General features: G+C 54.5%; 1 protein-coding gene across 1 annotated transcript in view; it reads left to right on the top strand.

The window, feature by feature from the left end:
- Nucleotides 1-20933, top strand: part of NEGR1 (neuronal growth regulator 1) — a 204159-nt gene that overhangs the window by 124160 nt on the left and 59066 nt on the right. The window contains exon 4 of the mRNA XM_058843215.1: nucleotides 2352-2483. Coding sequence (XP_058699198.1) covers nucleotides 2352-2483 — 132 coding nt within the window. The remainder of the gene's footprint in view (nucleotides 1-2351; nucleotides 2484-20933) is intronic.

The raw sequence follows: 20933 nt of genomic DNA, 5'->3' as shown, positions 1-20933 counted from the left end.
AGCTCCAAATGGCACCAAGCCCTTCCCAAGAACACAGCCCAGCTTTGTTCAGCCAGGAAATGCAGGAGAGGCCGGGTTCTGCTGTGGTTGATATTCCATCAGCAGCTCTTCCTCCATGCCTCAGCTTCATCTGCACTTGCTAATTTCTGCCCGGCCTCGCTGCAATTCCCAGCGGCACTAATGAGGCTCCCGGGCAGGCAGCGCATCTCCCACCCAGCACTAAATTATATTAACGAAGCATATTTAGAATATTCTCAAATTGTTTGTCAAAGCTGCTGCTAAAAGATAAGGAACTGAAATCTCTGCATACAAATGACTCAATGTAGACTAATTCCAGGATATGATCGTGATTTACATCAACACAGCCTCGACTCGCATGAGGTCGGATTCAATTTTTCTGAACAAGAGATAAATTGAACCTTTCGTAGGAATAAAAATAAAACGCATTTCAAGGTGATTTTTAAACTTAGTCCGTAAATGATTGGCCTGGAATCTTTATTGTGCATGTTTAACTTGCAGTCATTATGTAAATGCTTGCCTTCCATAAATATTCATTACACAGCCCCATTATGTAAATCCAGCAAATCTCCCCACTCAGCGGAATGGGGGCTGCGGGCTGGAATCTCCAGATCTGTATTGTTGAAATGTCACCCCAATAAATTGCAGGTATTATTTATTTTGTTCTGACATTTCCCAGCAAAGTGCAGCTGTATCGATAGTTTAGGAATGAAGGCAGAATGTTAAAGGATGAAGTTCTGCCTGGGACCCCAGCCCAGCTTTGGCTCTGCCGTGTCCCACCAGTGCTGCCACTCAGACACCTCCTGCCAAAATGTCCCTTCTTGCCAAAATTCAGGAGCTGGGCATCCTGATTATTTCCCACTTTGGTTTTGACAAGAGTTTCCCAAGGGGAGCCTCCCCGGCTGTGGAAGGAATGGGATGCTCAGGGGAGTGGATTTAAGGTGAGGGAGGGGCACTTTGGATCAGACATCAGGATGGAATTCTCCCCTGTGGGATGGAATTCCCAGAGCAGCTGGGGCTGCCCCTGGATCCCTGGCCCTGGATGGGTTTGGAGCAGCCTGGCACAGTGGGAGCTGTCCCTGCCCGTGGAATGGGATGGGATTTAAGATCCCTTCCAACAGAAAACATTCCAGGATTCTGGGATCCCTGGTTACTTCCAGTTTCATATTTTCCAGTTCTTCCCTGCTCTCTTTCCTTGTTCTCCCAGATTTATCTCCATCATCCCAGGTGAGCAGTTTTCCCACAGCAGGAGGATGACCTGGCTGTGGGGATAGGGCTGTGTTTGGAGCAGCAGCCTTCCAGAAATGTGAATAAAGGCAGATTTTCCCCTGAGGAATGGAAGGCAGGTCCTTGGCAGCAGGACACTGGGTGTTCATTCCATCCACCACTGCAGAGCACTCCTGTTCCTTGAGGGAGAAGCACAGAGGGATTTAGAAATCCTCCCTGAATCCCGAGGAGCAAACCCAGCCCCATCTGCAGCTGTGGCAGCCCCAGCTCCTCCTGCCCCACAGCCTCTCCCTCGGAGCCACACGAGACAGAAACCAGAAGGGCTTTGGTGAAGAGCCAGAGCCTCACACCTGCATTTCCAGGCTGCAAACCCTCACCTGACAGGAATTATTATCACATTTCCAGGGCTTTGCGTGTGTACAAAGGGTGAACTCTTAAAATGCTGCATCTCCTGCTTCCAGATGGTTTTAAAGCTGGAAGTTCTAGAGAGGAAGTTTCTGGCTGGATTCTTTTTCCTTGCTGGGGAGGTTGTTTTCCCCCAGCAGTGCAGTGTGGTCAGACAGAGAGGCTGTTCCAGGGTCAGTGGCCTCGTGTGGAGGATCTCAGTGGCAAACTGTGATTTCCTGAGCCTGCAATGCCAGTTCAGCTAGCAGAGACTTCCACAGCCAGCACTGACCTCCTTCCTCGGGCTGCTGTGGCCCAGAGAGCCCAAACCCAGGGATTATTTTCTCCTGGGTCAAGGAATCCTGGAAGGGTTTGGGTTGGGAAGGACCTCAAACCCACCCAGAGCCACCCCAGCCATGGCAGGGACAGCTCCCACTGTCCCAGGCTGCTCCAAACCCATCCAGCCTGGCCTGGGACACTCCAGGGGTGCAGGGACAGCCCCAGCTGCTCTGTCCTGTGGCACCCATGGGGTACAGATCACTCTGCTGTGTCTCAGGGTGGAGATGGGTCAGGAGAGAAGCTTTGGTCAGCTCCAGCACTTTGAGGGGTTTCAGCTCACCTTGGAGCTGGGGTTCCTGGGCGTGTGTTAAACTCTCTGTGCAGGTTTTGTGTGTTCTGTGCTCAGCCTGCAGCAATTTCTTCCTGTGATTGTCTCATTCCAGCCAAGCCCTTTGAGAGTGGGCAGTACCTGGACATCTACGGAATTACGAGAGACCAGGCTGGGGAGTACGAGTGCAGCGCAGAAAACGACGTCTCCGTCCCAGACGTGAAGAAAGTAAAAGTCACAGTGAACTGTAAGTGCTGCTCTTTGTTATTTATTCCCTCACTGTGGTGGAGAAGGAGAGTCTGGAGCAGCCAGCTGGAGCTGCTGGCTTTGTCACGGTGGCTGAGGGGGCTGAGCTCTGTGGTGGCCACCTGGATGTCACCGAGGAGGCCACAGCGAGCTGGAGGTGCAGGCTCTCATTGCTGGGTGATGATTGCAGCGGGTTCTGGTGGCTGCTGTGGATGCTGGGCTGAGCCCATCCTGCTTTATCTTGTGGTGCTGTGAGTGGAATGAGGAGATGAGGAGCTCTGCTTGGCTCCCTGGAGGGGTTCTGCTCTCCAGGGCAGTGTGAGCTGCTCCCAGAGGGGCAGCAGGGTGGCAGGGGGACACTGCTGCTGTGGGGACCCTGCTGGGTGCTGGGTGACACCAGCAGGGCTGAGCTGCTGGGGTTCCCACCCCAAGGAGCTGTTCCCAGCTTGGTCTGAATCTGATGGAGCACTCGGCGTGGTGTGAAATGTTCTTCTCCCCTCCAACACATGAGAAAAGGCAGGGAAGGCAATGGGAATAATTTCTGTTGTTCATTCCAACAATTCCCTTTGCTTTCCTTCAATTTCCCAGCGTGTCATTTCTTTCTGGTCTTGGAGTCGCTGTGGCAGCTTTATTGGTGACAAATACGAGATGTCAGCGTTGTGTGTCCCCAGAGACCTGTCCCAGCTGATGTGGGCAGCAAAGCCCCTCATCCCCATCACTGTGGGGTCACTGCTGTCACCTGGGGGTGTCACTGCTCTCACCTGAGGGTGTTCACTGCTGTCACCCAGGTGTGTCACTGCTGTCACCCAGGTGTGTCACTGCTGTCACCCAGGTGTGTCACTGCTGTCACCTGAGGGTGTCACTGCTGTCACCCAGGTGTGTCACTGCTGTCACCTGGCGGTGTCACTGCTGTCACCTGGGGGTGTTCACTGCTGTCACCTGAGGGTGTTCACTGCTGTCACCTGAGGGTGTGTCACTGCTGTCACCTGAGGGTGTTCCCTGCTGTCACCTGAGGGTGTTCACTGCTGTCACCTGAGGGTGTGTCACTGCTGTCACCTGGGGGTGTCACTGCTGTCACCTGAGGGTGCTCCCTGCTGTCACCTGAGGGTGTCACTGCTGTCACCCAGGTGTGTCACTGCTGTCACCCAGGGGTGTCACTGCTGTCACCTGAGGGTGTTCCCTGCTGTCACCCAGGTGTGTCACTGCTGTCACCCAGGTGTGTCACTGCTGTCACCTGAGGGTGTGTCACTGCTGTCACCTGGGGGTGTCACTGCTGTCACCCAGGTGTGTCACTGCTGTCACCTGAGGGTGTTCACTGCTGTCACCTGAGGGTGTTCACTGCTGTCACCTGGGGGTGTTCACTGCTGTCACCCAGGTGTGTCACTGCTGTCACCTGAGGGTGTTCCCTGCTGTCACCCAGGTGTGTCACTGCTGTCACCTGAGGGTGCTCACTGCTGTCACCTGGGTGTGTTCACTGCTGTCACCCAGGGGTGTCACTGCTGTCACCCAGGGGTGTCACTGCTGTCACCCAGGTGTGTCACTGCTGTCACCCAGGTGTGTCACTGCTGTCACCTGAGGGTGCTCCCTGCTGTCACCTGGGGGTGTTCACTGCTGTCACCTGAGGGTGTTCACTGCTGTCACCTGAGGGTGCTCCCTGCTGTCACCTGAGGGTGTCACTGCTGTCACCCAGGTGTGTCACTGCTGTCACCCAGGGGTGTCACTGCTGTCACCTGAGGGTGTTCACTGCTGTCACCCAGGGGTGTCACTGCTGTCACCTGAGGGTGCTCCCTGCTGTCACCCAGGTGTGTCACTGCTGTCACCCAGGTGTGTCACTGCTGTCACCTGAGGGTGTTCACTGCTGTCACCCAGGTGTGTCACTGCTGTCACCCAGGTGTGTCACTGCTGTCACCCAGGGGTGTCACTGCTGTCACCTGAGGGTGTTCACTGCTGTCACCCAGGTGTGTCACTGCTGTCACCCAGGGGTGTCACTGCTGTCACCTGAGGGTGTTCCCTGCTGTCACCCAGGTGTGTCACTGCTGTCACCCAGGGGTGTCACTGCTGTCACCTGAGGGTGTTCCCTGCTGTCACCCAGGGGTGTCACTGCTGTCACCCAGGTGTGTCACTGCTGTCACCTGAGGGTGTTCCCTGCTGTCACCCAGGGCTGCTCAGAGGTGTTTGTGGCCTTTCTCTCATTTAAAAATCCCAGTGGATGTTGTAAACCCAGGGACTCTCTCTTGCCTCCCGAGTCCTTCACACGCACAAATCCCAGCCTGGAGCTGCCTTTGGTGGCCAAATCCAAACCCTGGTGAGGCTCTGGAGCTCCTGCCTGGGACCTGCCCCGAGCCAGCGCTGCCAGACCCGGCTGCAGCTCTCGCTGTGAGGCTCTTCCTGTGCAGCAACAGCGTGTCCTGGGCTGAGCTGCTTAATTACTGGCTAATTACTGACAATAAAGAGTCCAAAGTGAAGCCACAGAGCTGCTCTGTGTCCCAGTGCAGCCACCTGGGCCACGCTGGGAGTGTCCCCAGCCGAAGCACGGATGCGCTGGTGCCGTGTCAGGCTCAGGAAAGCTTCCACAGGAATATTGGAGTGTTTTTAATAACTCCTCACGGCTCCAGAAGGAGGGGGTGGCAATCAGGTGGCAGCAGTGTGGTGGCTGCAGCTGTGACACACGGCTGGATTGTCACAGCTCCCTGCTCACAGCCCCGCTGGGCTGGGACAGGTCCCCAGGGGCTGAGCACGGAGCAGGAGCTCGGCAGCATCCGCCTGCAGTCACTGCTTGTGAGGAATTTACAGTGGCTTGATTCTCAGGGTAAATCTGGAAAGTTCCTCATGACAGAAATAGAGAGGAAGCCCTCAGCTCCTCTGGCTGGGCAGTTTCCTTTGTCAGATGTTCTTCAGTCCTGGTTCTTCTTTAAAGACTTCTGTTCATTTCCACAACAAGCTGGTAAGAGCAAGGATTTCTCCCCAGAAATTCCATCCTTTATTTGGTGCCTGTGGACTGGGGTCACTGGTGGCTTTGGCAATGCTGGGGAAAGGTTGGATTTGAAGTCTTGGAGGGCTGTTCCAACCTGAACAGTTCTGTGAGTTCTTTTCCTCTGCTGCTGCTCTCACCCACTCCTGCTGTCCTTCCATGACTGTATTCCTGGTGTTCTTCCATGATTGTATTCCTGCTGTCCTTCCATGATTGTATTCCTGCTGTCCTTCCATGATTCCACTCCTGCTGTCCTTCCATGACTGTATTCCTGCTGTCCTTCCATGATTGTGCTCCTGCTGTCCTTCCATGATTGTATTCCTGCTGTCCTTCCATGATTGTATTCCTGCTGTTCTTCCATGATTGTATTCCTGCTGTCCTTCCATGATTGTATTCCTGCTGTCCTTCCATGACTGTATTCCTGGTGTCCTTCCATGATTGTATTCCTGCTGTCCTTCCATTATTGTGTTCCTGCTGTCCTTCCATGATTCCACTCCTGGTGTTCTTCCACAATTGTATTCCTGCTGTCCTTCCATGATTGTATTCCTGCTGTCCTTCCATGATTGTATTCCTGGTGTCCTTCCATGATTGTATTCCTGGTGTCCTTCCATGATTGTATTCCTGCTGTTCTTCCATGATTGTATTCCTGCTGTCCTTCCATGATTGTATTCCTGCTGTCCTTCCATGACTTATTCCTGCTGTCCTTCCATGACTGTATTCCTGCTGTCCTTCCATGATTGTATTCCTGCTGTCCTTCCATGATTCCACTCCTGCTGTCCTTCCATGACTGTATTCCTGCTGTCCTTCCATGATTGTATTCCTGCTGTCCTCCCATGACTGTATTCCTGGTGTTCTTCCATTATTGTGTTCCTGCTGTCCTTCCATGATTCCACTCCTGGTGTTCTTCCATGATTCCACTCCTGGTGTTCTTCCACGATTGTATTCCTGCTGTTCTTCCATGACTGTATTCCTGCTGTCCTTCCATAACACCACTCCTGGTGTCCTTCCATTATTGTATTCCTGCTGTCCTTCCATGACTGTATTCCTGCTGTCCTTCCATGATTGTATTCCTGCTGTCCTTCCACGATTGTATTCCTGCTGTCCTCCCATGATTGTATTCCTGCTGTTCTTCCATGACTGTATTCCTGCTGTCCTTCCATGGTTCCACTCCTGGTGTCCTCCCATGATTGTATTCCTGGTGTTGTTCCACGATTGTGTTCCCGCTGTCCTCCCACGATTGTATTCCTGGTGTTGTTCCATGATGGTGTTCCTGCTGTCCTTCCATGACCCCACTCCTGGTGCAGGGCCATGTTGAGATGTGGATACTCGTGGCAGGGAGCAGCTGTTCAGTCACCCAGGCAGAGACAGGAAAATGATCAGGTTTCACAGACTTTGTGAAATTCAGGTTTCAGTGACTCTGTGAAATTCAGGTTTCAGTGACTTTGTGAAATTCAGGTTTCAAAGACTTTGTGAAATTCAGGTTTCAGTGACTTTGTGAAATTCAGGTTTCAATGACTTTGTGAAATTCAGGTTTCACAGACTTTGTGAAATTCAGGTTTCAGTGACTTTGTGAAATTCAGGTTTCAGTGACTTTGTGAAATTCAGGTTTCAGTGACTTTGTGAAATTCAGGTTTCAGTGACTCTGTGAAATTCAGGTTTCAATGACTCTGTGAAATTCAGGTTTCACAGACTTTGTGAAATTCAGGTTTCACAGACTTTGTGAAATTCAGGTTTCAGTGACTTTGTGAAATTCAGGTTTCAGTGACTTTGTGAAATTCAGGTTTCAGTGACTTTGTGAAATTCAGGTTTCTTGGCCGGGCAGGTTCCAGCCCTGCACAATCAAGGAGCTCCCAGCACACGTGCCCGTGGCTCTAATGCCTTACAGGGGTTCATTACACTGCTTGATACTCCATCATCTACATTTTCCACTTAATTTATGTCTGTCCTCCCTAATTTCCCTTTGAAAGAGGGTGGCCTGAGGAATCTGCCTGAATTCCAAAAGGATGGGGGGGCAGAAAAGGAGAGAAGCCATTGAAGCTGCTGGTTGGAGCTGAAGGAATGCTCCACCAAATCAAGTTAAAATAGATAAGACATAATCCAATTCCATTTCACAAGTAAATCCTATTAGCATTTTCCATTACACTTTGTAAAGCAAATACTGATTTATAGATTATAATATTGAACCCCGCTTTGAATGAAGCAGTGTCTGGATTTAATGTGTCATCTGAAAGCTGGGCTGAAACTCTCCATGTGCTCCTGTCACCTCGCTCATTCTCTGCTGCTCTGTTGCTGTCATGCTTGGGAAATATTAAAGGCAGCTGCTAAATCCTAGAATTTCCAGTAGAGCTGAGCCACAGAGAGAGGATGAGGAATGGGATGCGTGCCTCAGGAAACTGGCATTTATTTGCATTTATTTCAAAGTGTCAGCTGCCTAAATAAATAGAAAATGTGGATTTAAAGTGGAGTGGCATTGCAGAATTCCCTTTTCTTAGGATAATGCCTGTTAAGGGTGGGTTTGCCTGTAATTGTACCTTGCACAGCTCTGTTAGAGCTGGAGCTTTCAGACTTGACTGAATCAAGATCCGATGGCTTTGGGGAGGGAAAAGACATTTTTGAACTCGTTCCTGGGTGGTTTTGTCCTATTTTCAGGCTACTTTTTCCATTTCTCTGGATGATTTCAGGGTTGCACTTGCACTGCAGCCCTGCATTTGCTCAATTCAGCCTTTTAATGAGGTTTTGTCGCCCTGAAAACTCAGCTTCTGAGCTTGCTGCCATGGTTTTCTCAACCTTTCCCAGGACAGTAACTGTAAACATAGAGATATGTGTACATTCCTTCTGTTCCACATCTTGTGATGGGCATCCCTCATGGCCAGTGGAGTGGGAAAGTGCTGTCCTGACCATCCAATCCCTGGCCATGGTCAGAAACCTATAAATCCTGGGAGGAAAAATGAAACTGGCTCTTCCTTTCACCACACCTCGAGCTGTGTCTGTGTGATCTGTTCATCTTCAGCTGTAACAAGGTTTTGAATTTCACTTTGTTTATATCAGTTTGGTTTATCCAAGTATTTGCACATTATTCTCTCCTTGTCTTAACCTGGGATACAAAACAAAGGATTTGGGTCCGTGGGTTGGTAAAATCCTGTGTTTGGAATGATTCTGTCCCCAGCCCAGCAGAGTGCAAGTGCCTGGAAATGCTCTCAGGGAAAGGGGGACTCGTGGGGGTGTCCTGTGCAGGGCTCAGGGTTGGATTCCAGGATCCTCATGGATCCAGCTCAGCACACTCTGTGATTCAACCTTTTCCTTTTCCTGCACCTGGCTTGTGTTTTTCAGCAGCTCATCTCAATCTGGGGCTTTATTCCCAACTTCATCGAGTTTTCCCGTGCCTCTGGATGCTGGGTGTGGATCATTCCCTGGGTTATGGCCCTGCAGGGACACATCCCAGTCCTTCCCTGGGTTTTTGGGAGCCCAGTGCCAGCCCTTGGGGGCTCTCCTGTTCCAGGGGCAGATCCTGTGCCCCTTCCCAAAAGCTTTGTAAGGAATTTCTGCAGTGGGGTTTTTCTGCTGCGGGAATGTGTGAGTTCCTTGTTAGGAATTTGAAGTGGGGTGTTTGTTTTCGCTTGGCCAGGCCGGCTTGTGCAGAACAGCTCCCCTCATTAGCATTTCTCCCCTCATTAGCATTTCTCCCCTCATTAGCATTTCTCCCCTCATTAGCATTTCTTCGAAGGCTCCTCGCTGTTGCTATGGTGCTTTGCATAACATTATGGATAATACTCCGATTTTACTTTGAAATCAGACATCCTGTACAAGCCACGCCGGCCTAATTATATCTGTAACCTTAAAAATTGTATCTGTAACCTTAAAAACTGTATCTGTAACCTTAAAAACTGTATCTGTAACCTTAAAAACTGTATCTGTAACCTTAAATCTCCTGGGGAAAACCACTCGGGGACTTGAGGGCTTGGTGGGGCTGCCCATCCCTGGACGTGGAACCATTCCTGACCTGGGATCAGCATTTCCTTGGCAAGGTTCTGAGTTTGGATTCAAGAAGAAAAATTGCCTGAGTTAAATTATTAAATATGAAGACAAAGCCCACATATTTTCTGGAGGTCTCAGTCCTCCTCTGCTTTGGCACCAAGTATAAAACTGCTCAGAGCAATTTGATTTGAATTTCCACTTTCCTCTAATAAAAGAGAGGGAAAGAGGGGGCTTTTCTTGAAGCAGGAATCCATAACCCTGATTCTTTCTGGTTTTAATAGCTGCTGACTTGCAGCATCTGTATATTCCTGACTAAATCCTGGAATTCCCAGTAGAGCTGAGGCCACAGAGAGAGGATGAGCATCTCGGGCTTGAGATGCTGCTGCAGTGAAAGGCTCAGGGGAGGCAGCCAGGGCAGGGTGGAGGGGACCCAGCTGAGAGCAGAGCTGGGCTCTGTGCCCGTGGCCAGTGCTGGGATCTGTGCCCGTGGCCAGTGCTGGGATCTGTGCCCATGGCCAGCACACAGAGCTGGGATCTGTGCCCGTGGCCAGTGCTGGGATCTGTGCCCGTGGCCAGCACACAGAGCTGGGATCTGATCTGTGCCCGTGGCCAGCACACAGAGCTGGGATCTGTGCCCGTGGCCAGTGCTGGGATCTGTGCCCGTGGCCAGCACACAGAGCTGGGATCTGATCTGTGCCCGTGGCCAGCACACAGAGCTGGGATCTGTGCCCGTGGCCAGCACACAGAGCTGGGATCTGTGCCCATGGCCAGCACACAGAGCTGGGATCTGTGCCCGTGGCCAGTGCTGGGATCTGTGCCGGTGGCCAGTGCTGGGATCTGTGCCCGTGGCCAGCACACAGAGCTGGGATCTGATCTGTGCCCGTGGCCAGCACACAGAGCTGGGATCTGTGCCCATGGCCAGTGCTGGGATCTGTGCCCGTGGCCAGTGCTGGGATCTGTGCCCGTGGCCAGTGCTGGGATCTGATCTGTGCCCGTGGCCAGCACACAGAGCTGGGATCTGTGCCCGTGGCCAGCACACAGAGCTGGGATCTGATCTGTGCCCGTGGCCAGCACACAGAGCTGGGATCTGATCTGTGCCCATGGCCAGCACACAGAGCTGGGATCTGTGCCCGTGGCCAGCACACAGAGCTGGGGTCTGTGCCCGTGGCCAGCACACAGAGCTGGGATCTGTGCCCGTGGCCAGCACACAGAGCTGGGATCTGATCTGTGCCCGTGGCCAGCACACAGAGCTGGGATCTGATCTGTGCCCATGGCCAGCACACAGAGCTGGGATCTGTGCCCGTGGCCAGCACACAGAGCTGGGGTCTGTGCCCGTGGCCAGCACACAGAGCTGGGATCTGTGCCCGTGGCCAGTGCTGGGCTCTGTGCCCGTGGCCAGCACAGCCCCTGGGGGAATTTGGGCCGTGGTTTAAATCGAGGACAGCAGAGCTGGGTTTGGCTGAGCCACCTGTCAAGGGCTGCCAGCAAAACCCTTCAGGTGAGACCAGTGTAAATAACAGCTTTGGGGTGTTGGTTTTTCACATGAGATAAAGTCTTTGGAGAGTTGCTGCAGTCCTTTAAATTGGAGGTTTTGTTCACGCACGATGTCATCTGCGGTAGATTTTTTGCCTTTTGGGTTTTGTCTTGTTATTTTTGGTCACCATTAGGACTAAATTGTTGTTTAGCTAATTTGCAAGCTGCTCTCATCACTGAGAACTTAGCTGAGTTATGTGATGTCCTCTCTCATAGCAACACAGTGAGAAAGAGCTGACACCAATTCGATAGGAACTGGTCTGACAATTAAAGTCACCTCAGTTGGTTGGTGAGGAAAAATATTGCTGCTTTAAAGAAAATATTTCCTTTCACTGGGGAAAGAAGGCTCTTGTAAAGTAATGGTTGTCACACTTTATGTCCTTCAGGTGTCTTTATTAACATTTCACAAGTCAGATTAAAACAATATAGCTCACATTTGAGACTCGAGTGCAATTTGGCTCTTAAATGAACATTGATTTCTTCTGGGGGCGTGGTGGTTTGTGCAGAGCGGCTCTGCAGGCTCTGCGTGGTTCCTGCAGCTCCCTGCCGAGCCCTGCAGGTGTGGGAGGGTGGCAGAGCTGCTGTCCCTGCTGTCCCTGCTCGGGGAGGGTGGCATTTGTGCCACCCCAGCACATCAGCAGGGCTTTGGCTGTGAAGGAGCCGCAGCGCTGGAGCTCCAGTCGCTCTCCAGCAGATAACCAGGGTGCTCTTCATCATCCCAGGGAAATGCTCTGCTCCCAGCGGTGCCAGGTGTGCCAGGTGTGCCAGGACAGTCTGTGCTGCTCTCCAGGTGTGCCAGGACAGCCTGTGCTGCTCTCCAGGTGTGCCAGGACAGTCTGTGCTGCTCTCCAGGTGTGCCAGGACAGTCTGTGCTGCTCTCCTTGGGGTGCCAGGTGTGCCAGGACAGTCTGTGCTGCCCTCCAGGTGTGCCAGGACAGTCTGTGCTGCCCTCCAGGTGTGCCAGGACAGTCTGTGCTGCTCTCCAGGTGTGCCAGGTGTGCCAGGACAGTCTGTGCTGCCCTCCAGGTGTGCCAGGACAGCCTGTGCTGCTCTCCAGGTGTGCCAGGACAGTCTGTGCTGCTCTCCAGGTGTGCCAGGACAGTCTGTGCTGCTCTCCAGCTGTGCCAGGACAGCCTGTCCTGCTCTCCAGCTGTGCCAGGACAGTCTGTGCTGCTCTCCAGGTGTGCCAGGACAGTCTGTGCTGCCCTCCAGGTGTGCCAGGACAGTCTGTGCTGCTCTCCAGGTGTGCCAGGTGTGCCAGGACAGCCTGTGCTGCCCTCCAGGTGTGCCAGGACAGCCTGTGCTGCTCTCCAGGTGTGCCAGGTGTGCCAGGACAGCCTGTGCTGCTCTCCAGGTGTGCCAGGACAGTCTGTGCTGCTCTCCAGGTGTGCCAGGACAGTCTGTGCTGCTCTCCAGGTGTGCCAGCTGTGCCAGGACAGCCTGTGCTGCTCTCCAGGTGTTCCAGGACAGTCTGTGCTGCTCTCCAGGTGTGCCAGGACAGTCTGTGCTGCTCTCCAGGTGTGCCAGGACAGTCTGTGCTGCTCTCCAGGTGTGCCAGGACAGCCTGTGCTGCTCTCCAGGTGTGCCAGGACAGTCTGTGCTGCTCTCCTTGGGGTGCCAGGTGTGCCAGGACAGCCTGTGCTGCTCTCCAGGTGTGCCAGGACAGCCTGTGCTGCTCTCCAGGTGTGCCAGGACAGCCTGTGCTGCTCTCCAGGTGTGCCAGGACAGTCTGTGCTGCTCTCCTTGGGGTGCCAGGTGTGCCAGGACAGCCTGTGCTGCTCTCCAGGTGTGCCAGGACAGCCTGTGCTGCTCTCCAGGTGTATCAGGACAGTCTGTGCTGCTCTCCAGGTGTTCCAGGTGTGCCAGGACAGCCTGTGCTGCTCTCCAGGTGTGCCAGGTGTGCCAGGACAGTCTGTGCTGCCCTCCAGGTGTGCCAGGTGTGCCAGGACAGTCTGTGCTGCTCTCCAGGTGTGCCAGGACAGCCAGTGCTGCTCTCCAGGTGTGCCAGGTGTGCCAGGACAGTCTGTGCTGCTCTCCAGGTGTGCCAGGACAGTCTGTGCTGCTCTCCAGGTGTGCCAGGACAGCCAGTGCTGCTCTCCAGGTGTGCCAGGTGTGCCAGGACAGTCTGTGCTGCTCTCCAGGTGTGCCAGGACAGTCTGTGCTGCTCTCCAGGTGTGCCAGGACAGTCTGTGCTGCTCTCCAGGTGTATCAGGACCTTCAGGAGCAGGATTCAGCCCGGCTGTTTCAGTGGGCAAGGATCTGCTGCTCCAGCAGAACTCCAGCCCCGCTGCTACAGAGGCACCACAGGAGCTCAGGCCACAGGAACTGCCCCAGGTTCTCCTCTGGTCTGGGGCAGGGCAGGTTTAGGTTGAATATTTGGGAATGTTTCCCCATGGAAAGGGTGCCCAGGGAGGTTTGCAGTGCCCATCCCTGGAGGTGGCACTGAGGGCTCTGGGCTGGGGATGGGCACAGCTGGGGCTGGGTGACTCTGGAGATCTTTTCCAACCTGGTTCTGTGAGATAATGGGACAGCCATAGCACACTGCCCTAGAATTGCTGGGAAATCCTGTAGTCAATAGATTGGTGCTGGTTTTTACAGAGACACCCTGTGAAACTTTCAGGCCACTGCTGGTGAAAGTGTGGGAGCATCCCCCGAACCTGTGGGCAGGAAAATTCATGAAGGGCTTTTTACAAGTTTTATCCACTGCTCTACTCCTGCTGTGTTTTTAAAGTGGAAAGAAGGTTCCCATGAGATTCTGGACACCTCTGAACAGCCATTTCTGCTGAAGCCTTTCTGCTGGCCCCAGGGCAGCAGGAATGTGCTGCTCCCCATGGGTTTGGCTCTGTAAAGGGCTGGTGGGCAGCTCCCCTCATCCTCACACCCCCAGCTGGGGCTGCAGAGCCAGGGGGCTGTGTCACCCTGAAATTACAGCCTTCTGACTGTATGGAGCATTGTATTTTCCTATGATTTATCCTTTTGATTGTTTATAATGTTGCTAGCTTCTTTGTTCGTTTTTCTTTTTTCTTTTCTTTTTGTTAAACCAAAAAGGGTGAGATGTCGCCCTGAAAACTCAGCTTCTGAGCTTGCTGCCATGGTTCTCTCAGCCTTTCCCAGGACAGGAACTGTAAACATAGAGATATGTGTACATTCCTTCTGTTCCACATCTTGTGATGGGCATCCCTCATGGCCAGTGGAGTGGGAAAGTGCTGTCCTGACCATCCAATCCCTGGCCATGGTCAGAAACCTATAAATCCTGGGAGGAAAAATAAACTCTTTCTTCCTTTCACCACACCTCGAGCTGTGTCTGTGTGATCTGTTCATCTTCAGTGGTAACAGGGCTGAGGAGCAGCTCCCTGGGCAGCCCTGCCTGGAGCCAGAGCCTTTTCCAGCCTCCAGGTGATCCCACCCTGCACAGCAGTGAAAATTCAGCTCGGGAAAATTGAGGCTTTAACAGCAATGAGTCATCTCTAAAGAGCTGCTGCGTTTGAAGCAGCAATTTGGAGCAGAGCTGTGTTAGACTCCGGGCTAGAGCCAAAATTAATGGAGAGCTCTCGAGCTTCCAGGAGTGTTCCCTTGCCCAGATCACTCTTCAGCAAAAACAATTACTTAAAATATTTCCTAATAGCCAACAGAGTGTAAAGCAATCGTTCTCCCTGTAATTGCATTATTCCTGCTTGCTGTGGGGCCAAGGCTCAGGCCTGTCCCTTGCAGAGCCTTTGAGGTGACGGTCAGAGGGGTTTGAGTGAGCTGCTGACCCCAGCTGGGGTCACAAAGAACCAGCTCTGAGCAGTGTCAGCCTTCTGCAACTCTCCATCCCTTGATTTTTTTATTTTTTTTTCCATTTTTTCATCCCAGTAATTGCAGTTTGCAATGGTTCTGCGCTAGAAATGTGCTGTAATGATATTATTACCACCTGCTTTTTCCTGGGGGCAGGGCTGGGGCTCAAATACCTCCCGTGGCAGCGAGGGTGTGGTGGAGGCAGCAGATGGGAGCTCCAGGAGCTCTGAGATGTCCCCTTTTGCTTTGGGGGTTCAAACAAAGCAGCGCTGTGGATGCAAAGGACAGGAAAAGCTTCCAGCATCATAATCCATAAAGCTGCTTCTGCTCATCTCTTCTGCAATAAAACCGAGCTGTTTTCAGGCTGGAGTGACCTTTCCTGCTCCTGGGAGCTGTGGAGCAAACACCAGGCAGGGATGGAAGGTGTCTCCAGGCATGGCCAGGAGCAGCACCCCAGTGCTGGAGCCCCTGGCTTTGCTTCCTGCTGCACAGGGAGAATTCAGTTCACTTGGGAAAATTCCCTTCAAAATGCTCCATTTCCAGTGGATTTGGAACAAAATTCTGTGAAGCATCAGCTGTGTCAGCATCCACGTGTTCTGCTGCTGCTGCACCTGCTGGGGTCGGTGGCCAGGAGAGTGCTGAAAAGGGAACAGAGCAGGAATTGTGTCTGCAGACAGCCCTTCCCTGCCTGGGGAGCTCCCAGTATGCCCAGTCTGCAGCCAGGAGTGTGCTGGGGCCTGTTCTCCCTTCCTGAGGAACGTGGGGCACCCCTGGGGAGTGAGGGGGTGTGCAGGGACCCCACCCATCCCTGGGGAGTGAGGGGCTGTGCAGGGACCCCATCCCTGGGGAGTGAGGGGCTGTGCAGGGACCCCATCCCTGGGGAGTGAGGGGCTGTCCCATCCCATCCATCCCTGGGGAGTGAGGGGCTGTCCTGGGGACCCCATCCATCCCTGGGGAGTGAGGGGCTGTGCAGGGACCCCATCCATCCCTGGGGAGTGAGGGACCCCATCCATCCCTGGGGAGTGAGGGGCTGTGCAGGGACCCCATCCCTGGGGAGTGAGGGGGTGTCCCAGGGACCCCACCCATCCCTGGGGAGTGAGGGACTGTGCAGGGACCCCACCCATCCCTGGGGAGTGAGGGGCTGTGCAGGGACCCCACCCATCCCTGGGGAGTGAGGGGCTGTCCCACCCCACCCATCCCTGGGGAGTGAGGGGCTGTGCAGGGACCCCACCCATCCCTGGGGAGTGAGGGGCTGTGCAGGGACCCCATCCCTGGGGAGTGAGGGACTGTCCTAAGGACCCCACCCCTGGGGAGTGAGGGGCTGTCCTGGGGACCCCATCCCTGGGGAGTGAGGGGCTGTCCCATCCCATCCATCCCTGGGGAGTGAGGGGCTGTCCCACCCCACCCATCCCTGGAGACCCCAGTGTGTTTCTGGTGCCCACCCCTGGCTCTCCCTCCTGGGCTGAGGGGAGGTCTGGGCAGACCCTGGCAGAGCCACACCGAGCTGGGGGTTTTCAGCTTCATTTTCAGGTTACAGATTTATTTTTTATTGCATGGACTGCTCCCAGGAGTGAAAGCAGCCGGGATTTCCGTGCCCTTGGTGCTTTTTGCAGAGGCTGTGGCCCTGGTGTGCCACTGGCACCTCCCCACAGGGCTCAGCTCCCAGCAGCTCCCAGCTGCCAGGCTCTGCCAGCAGAACCCCCCTCTGTGTAAACTTCACTTCTTTTTAATACAGAGCAAGAGCTTCGAGACCTTTCATGGCTCCCTCTCGTTCTTGGTGAGCTACATATGTACATCAGCTCCAACACTCTGTCAGGGAACAGGGGTTTTCAATCAAAGAGACTGTCAGGAAAGCTGATTCACTAACAAGAAAGCTGTCAAGCTGTGACAGCTGCTGTCTTTGCAACCCCAAACAATCTGTTCAGTGCTAACTCTGACTTATGCTTCCATTTATTACACGGTGGTAATGAGCAGAGAGTGGGGGACTCACCTGCCTGCCAGGCTGGGTCACATCACACCTGAGCTGCAGGAAAAGTTCTGCACCTGCCTCTCCAGTGCTCATCCTCAGTCCCACTGTCAGCCCTTTCCTCCTTTCCGTGCCTAAGTGTGGGTCTGGGGATTTCATTATTGTTGGGAGCTAACGAGAGTATGATCCTGATTCTTCCCCATTGTGTGGAATAATGGATTTCAGTTTAAACACAAGGTATTATCCACAGAAAACAGCGCAGGAATTGGTTCTGCTGCTTAAATTCCCCCTGGGAAGGGCCTGAGGGCTCTGGTGGGTGCTGCTGCCCAGATTTGAGCTCACACTGCCAGCCTTTAAAACGAGGAAGGGGAAGAGCACCTTGACATCTCCCTCAAGAAAAACCTTCCAGCTCCTCACCACCCCTAAATCTGCTCTGCTGCAGCTCTGGCTGACTGCTGCAGGCCTGGCCCATGGCAGAGCTGGGCTGGAGCTGATTCCTCTTCCCTCCTGTGAGTATCCCAGAAAATCCAGCAGATCCAGTAAATCCAGAAAATCCAGCAAACCCAGCAAATCCAGCAGATCCAGCAGATCCAGCAAATCCAGCAGATCCAGCAGATCCAGCAAATCCAGCAGATCCAGCAGATCCAGCAGATCCAGCAGATCCAGCAGATCCAGCAGATCCAGCTGCCTTCTGCAGCTCTGCTGGGCCACGTTCCCTCTGTCCCCCTGAGCTTTGGGTGCTCCAGCTGTGCCTGGCCCTGTGTCAGGTGCTTTGCTGTAGGTGACAAGGGACACCTCTGGTTGGCCCTGGCTGATTTAGGGCTCCATGTTCTCCTGAGGGAATAAATTCAGCCGAGCTGCAGCCTGGAGCTGGGGCTCCAGTGCTTGGTGTGACTCTGCTGGGCTTTGGGGGACACAGGACCCACCTGTTTGGGGCCTGGGCAGTGCCCAGGGTGACCCCAGCAGGGTGACTTTGATCCTGGTGACCCCAGCAGGGTGACTTTGAGCCTGGTGACCCCAGCAGGGTGACTTTGATCCTGGTGACCCCAGCAGGGTGACTTTGATCCTGGTGGCCCCAGCAGGGTGACTTTCATCCCCAGCAGGTCCCCTGGGGTGGTTTCTCCCTGCCCTCGGTGTCTCCTGCCTGTCCTCTGCAGGGCTCAGCATTCCCCACCTACCCGCAGGCACTTGGCTTTTTAGTTCCAAACTTCCCTTGGAAAACCACCAGCTTGCTTTAATTCATTTTCCTCTCAGCTTTCCTGCCAAAAGATCTGCTTAGTAATTGCTGGAATTCGTTGGAGTGCGTTGCTGTTATCTCCCTCGGAGGGAGGGAAGCAGCGAAGCGCTGGTGTGTGTTCCCAGCTGTCCCCTCTGCGGTGACACAGATGTGTGGCAGTGCCCATCCCTCCTCCCCACCCCTCAGTGCCACTCTGGGCTGCTCACACTCGTTTTTCCCTCAGGGGAGCTCCCGGCTCTGGGGTGCAAGTGCTGCTCAGGTTTGTGTCTGTCCAGGGTGGCTCCGGGCACCCCTGGCCGAGGAGCTGCTGGATCTGAGCTGTTCCTGTGTCCCTTGTCCCAGCCAGGTGCCCCTGGGGATCTGAGCTGTTCCTGTGTCCCTTGTCCCAGCCAGCTGCCCCTGGGGATCTGAGCTGTTCCTGTGTCCCTTGTCCCAGCCAGGTGCCCCTGGGGATCTGAGCTGTTCCTGTGTCCCTTGTCCCAGCCAGGTGCCCCTGGTTCCCCAGTTCCTGGCAGAGGGCAGTGGACAGAGGGGTTTGTTCCTTGGAACATTCCCACTGCTGGCAGGAATTGTTCTGTCCAGCGGGACAGCAAAGGGAGGAGAGTCCCGGCAGCTGGGGCTGAGCCACAGAACTGTCAGGAAAATTAATCCACAAACACCAGAGGTTTCTGTCCAGAAAGGAGACAGAGGAGTCCTTTTTCTTTATTCGAATAAAGGGAGAGGCCATGGGGCATTGCCCTGGGGTCTCTCAAATTCTTGGAGGGCGCAGCCTCCTTTTTATCCCAATTCCCGGCCGCTTGTCCCTTCTCTCTTTCCCCACAGGCTGAGGTACTTGAGAGGTACAGACTGCCCGGAACACCTGATACCTGCGATACCTTCCCCCAATGCATAATCCCTTCTTAATTCTTAACTCTTGTGGAATTCATGGTGCTCTTCCAGTCCCTCTTTGATCTTTTAGTGGAATCCATCCCATTGTTTCTGTTGTCTCTCACTGAGAGCTGCATCTTATCAGCAGACCCACAGCTTGTTTGTAAAGACAAACCCCTCATTCCTCTCAGAACCATGGAATATCCTGCCTTGGGAGAGACCCACAGGATCCTGGATCCAGCTCCTGCCCTGCCCAGACCCCCAACAACCCCAGCCTGAGCATCCCTGAGCATCCCTGAGCATCTCTGGGCATCCCTGGGCATCCCTGGGCATCCCTGAGCATCCCTGAACATCCCTGGCCATCCCTGAGCATCCCTGAGCATCTCTGGGCATCCCTGGACATCCCTGAGCATCCCTGGGTATCCCTGGGCATCCCTGGGCATCCCTGAGCATCCCTGGGCATCCCTGGGTATCCCTGGGCATCCCTGAGCATCCCTGGGCATCCCTGAGCATCCCTGGGCATCCCTGAGCATCCCTGAGCATCCCTGAGCATCCCTGATCATCCCTGAGCACCCCTGAGCATCCCTGGGCATCCCTGAGCATCCCTGGGCATCCCTGGGCATCCCTGATCATCCCTGGGCATCCCTGGGCATCCCTGGGTATCCCTGGGCATCCCTGAGCATCCCTGAGCATCCCTGGGCATCCCTGAGCATCCCTGATCATCCCTGATCATCCCTGAACATCCCTGAACATCCCTGGGCATCCCTGGGCATCCCTGGGTATCCCTGGGCATCCCTGGGCATCCCTGAGCATCCCTGGGCATCCCTGGGCATCCCTGAGCATCCCTGAGCATCCCTGATCATCCCTGAGCATCCCTGATCATCCCTGGGCATCCCTGAGGATCCCTGAGCATCCCTGAGCATCCCTGGGCATCCCTGAACATCCCTGGGCATCCCTGGGCATCCCTGAACATCCCTGAACATCTCTGAGCATCCCTGAGCATCCCTGATCATCCCTGAGCACCCCTGAGCATCCCTGGGCATCCCTGAGCATCCCTGGGCATCCCTGGGCATCCCTGATCATCCCTGGGCATCCCTGGGCATCCCTGGGTATCCCTGGGCATCCCTGAGCATCCCTGAGCATCCCTGGGCATCCCTGAGCATCCCTGATCATCCCTGATCATCCCTGAACATCCCTGAACATCCCTGGGCATCCCTGGGCATCCCTGGGTATCCCTGGGCATCCCTGGGCATCCCTGAGCATCCCTGGGCATCCCTGGGCATCCCTGAGCATCCCTGAGCATCCCTGATCATCCCTGAGCATCCCTGATCATCCCTGGGCATCCCTGAGGATCCCTGAGCATCCCTGAGCATCCCTGGGCATCCCTGAACATCCCTGGGCATCCCTGGGCATCCCTGAACATCCCTGAACATCTCTGAGCATCCCTGAGCATCCCTGGGCATCCCTGAACATCCTTGAGCATCCCTGAGCATCCCTGAGCATCCCTGATCATCCCTGGGCATCCCTGAGGATCCCTGAGCATCCCTGAGGATCCCTGGGCATCCCTGAGCATCCCTGAGCATCCCTGAACATTCCTGAGCATCCCTGGGCATCCCTGGGCATCCCTGAGCATCCCTGGGCATCCCTGGGCATCCCTGGGCATCCCTGAGGATCCCTGATCATCCCTGAGCATCCCTGAGCATCCCTGGGTATCCCTGAGCATCCCTGAGGATCCCTGATCATCCCTGAGCATCCCTGATCATCCCTGGGCATCCCTGAGCATCTCTGAACATCCCTGAGCATCCCTGAGCATCCCTGGCAGTGCTGTCCAAGCTCTCCTGGAGCTGCTCCGGCAGCCCTGGGGCCGGGACCATTCCCTGGGATCTGAGCAGTGCCAGCACCTCTGGGGGAAGAACCTTTCCCAAAATCCACCCTGAGCCTGGCCTGGCCCAGCTGGGAGTGGGGAGCATCCCCAGCTGCTGTGGCCTGGAGCAGTGTCCAGGGACAGGGAGTGTCCCTGGGAGCCAGGGGTGGCTGGAGCTGCACCCCTTGGATGCTGCTCAGGGAAGGAACTCGAGTTCCCAGGCTGGAGCAGCTCCTTTAACAGGGGATCAAACTGCATTTA

This window comes from Poecile atricapillus, chromosome 7 (assembly GCF_030490865.1).
Source record: "Poecile atricapillus isolate bPoeAtr1 chromosome 7, bPoeAtr1.hap1, whole genome shotgun sequence".
Lineage (NCBI taxonomy): Eukaryota > Metazoa > Chordata > Aves > Passeriformes > Paridae > Poecile > Poecile atricapillus.
The sequence above is the reverse complement of the archived record's forward strand: the minus strand, read 5'-3'. Positions and strand labels throughout refer to the sequence as shown.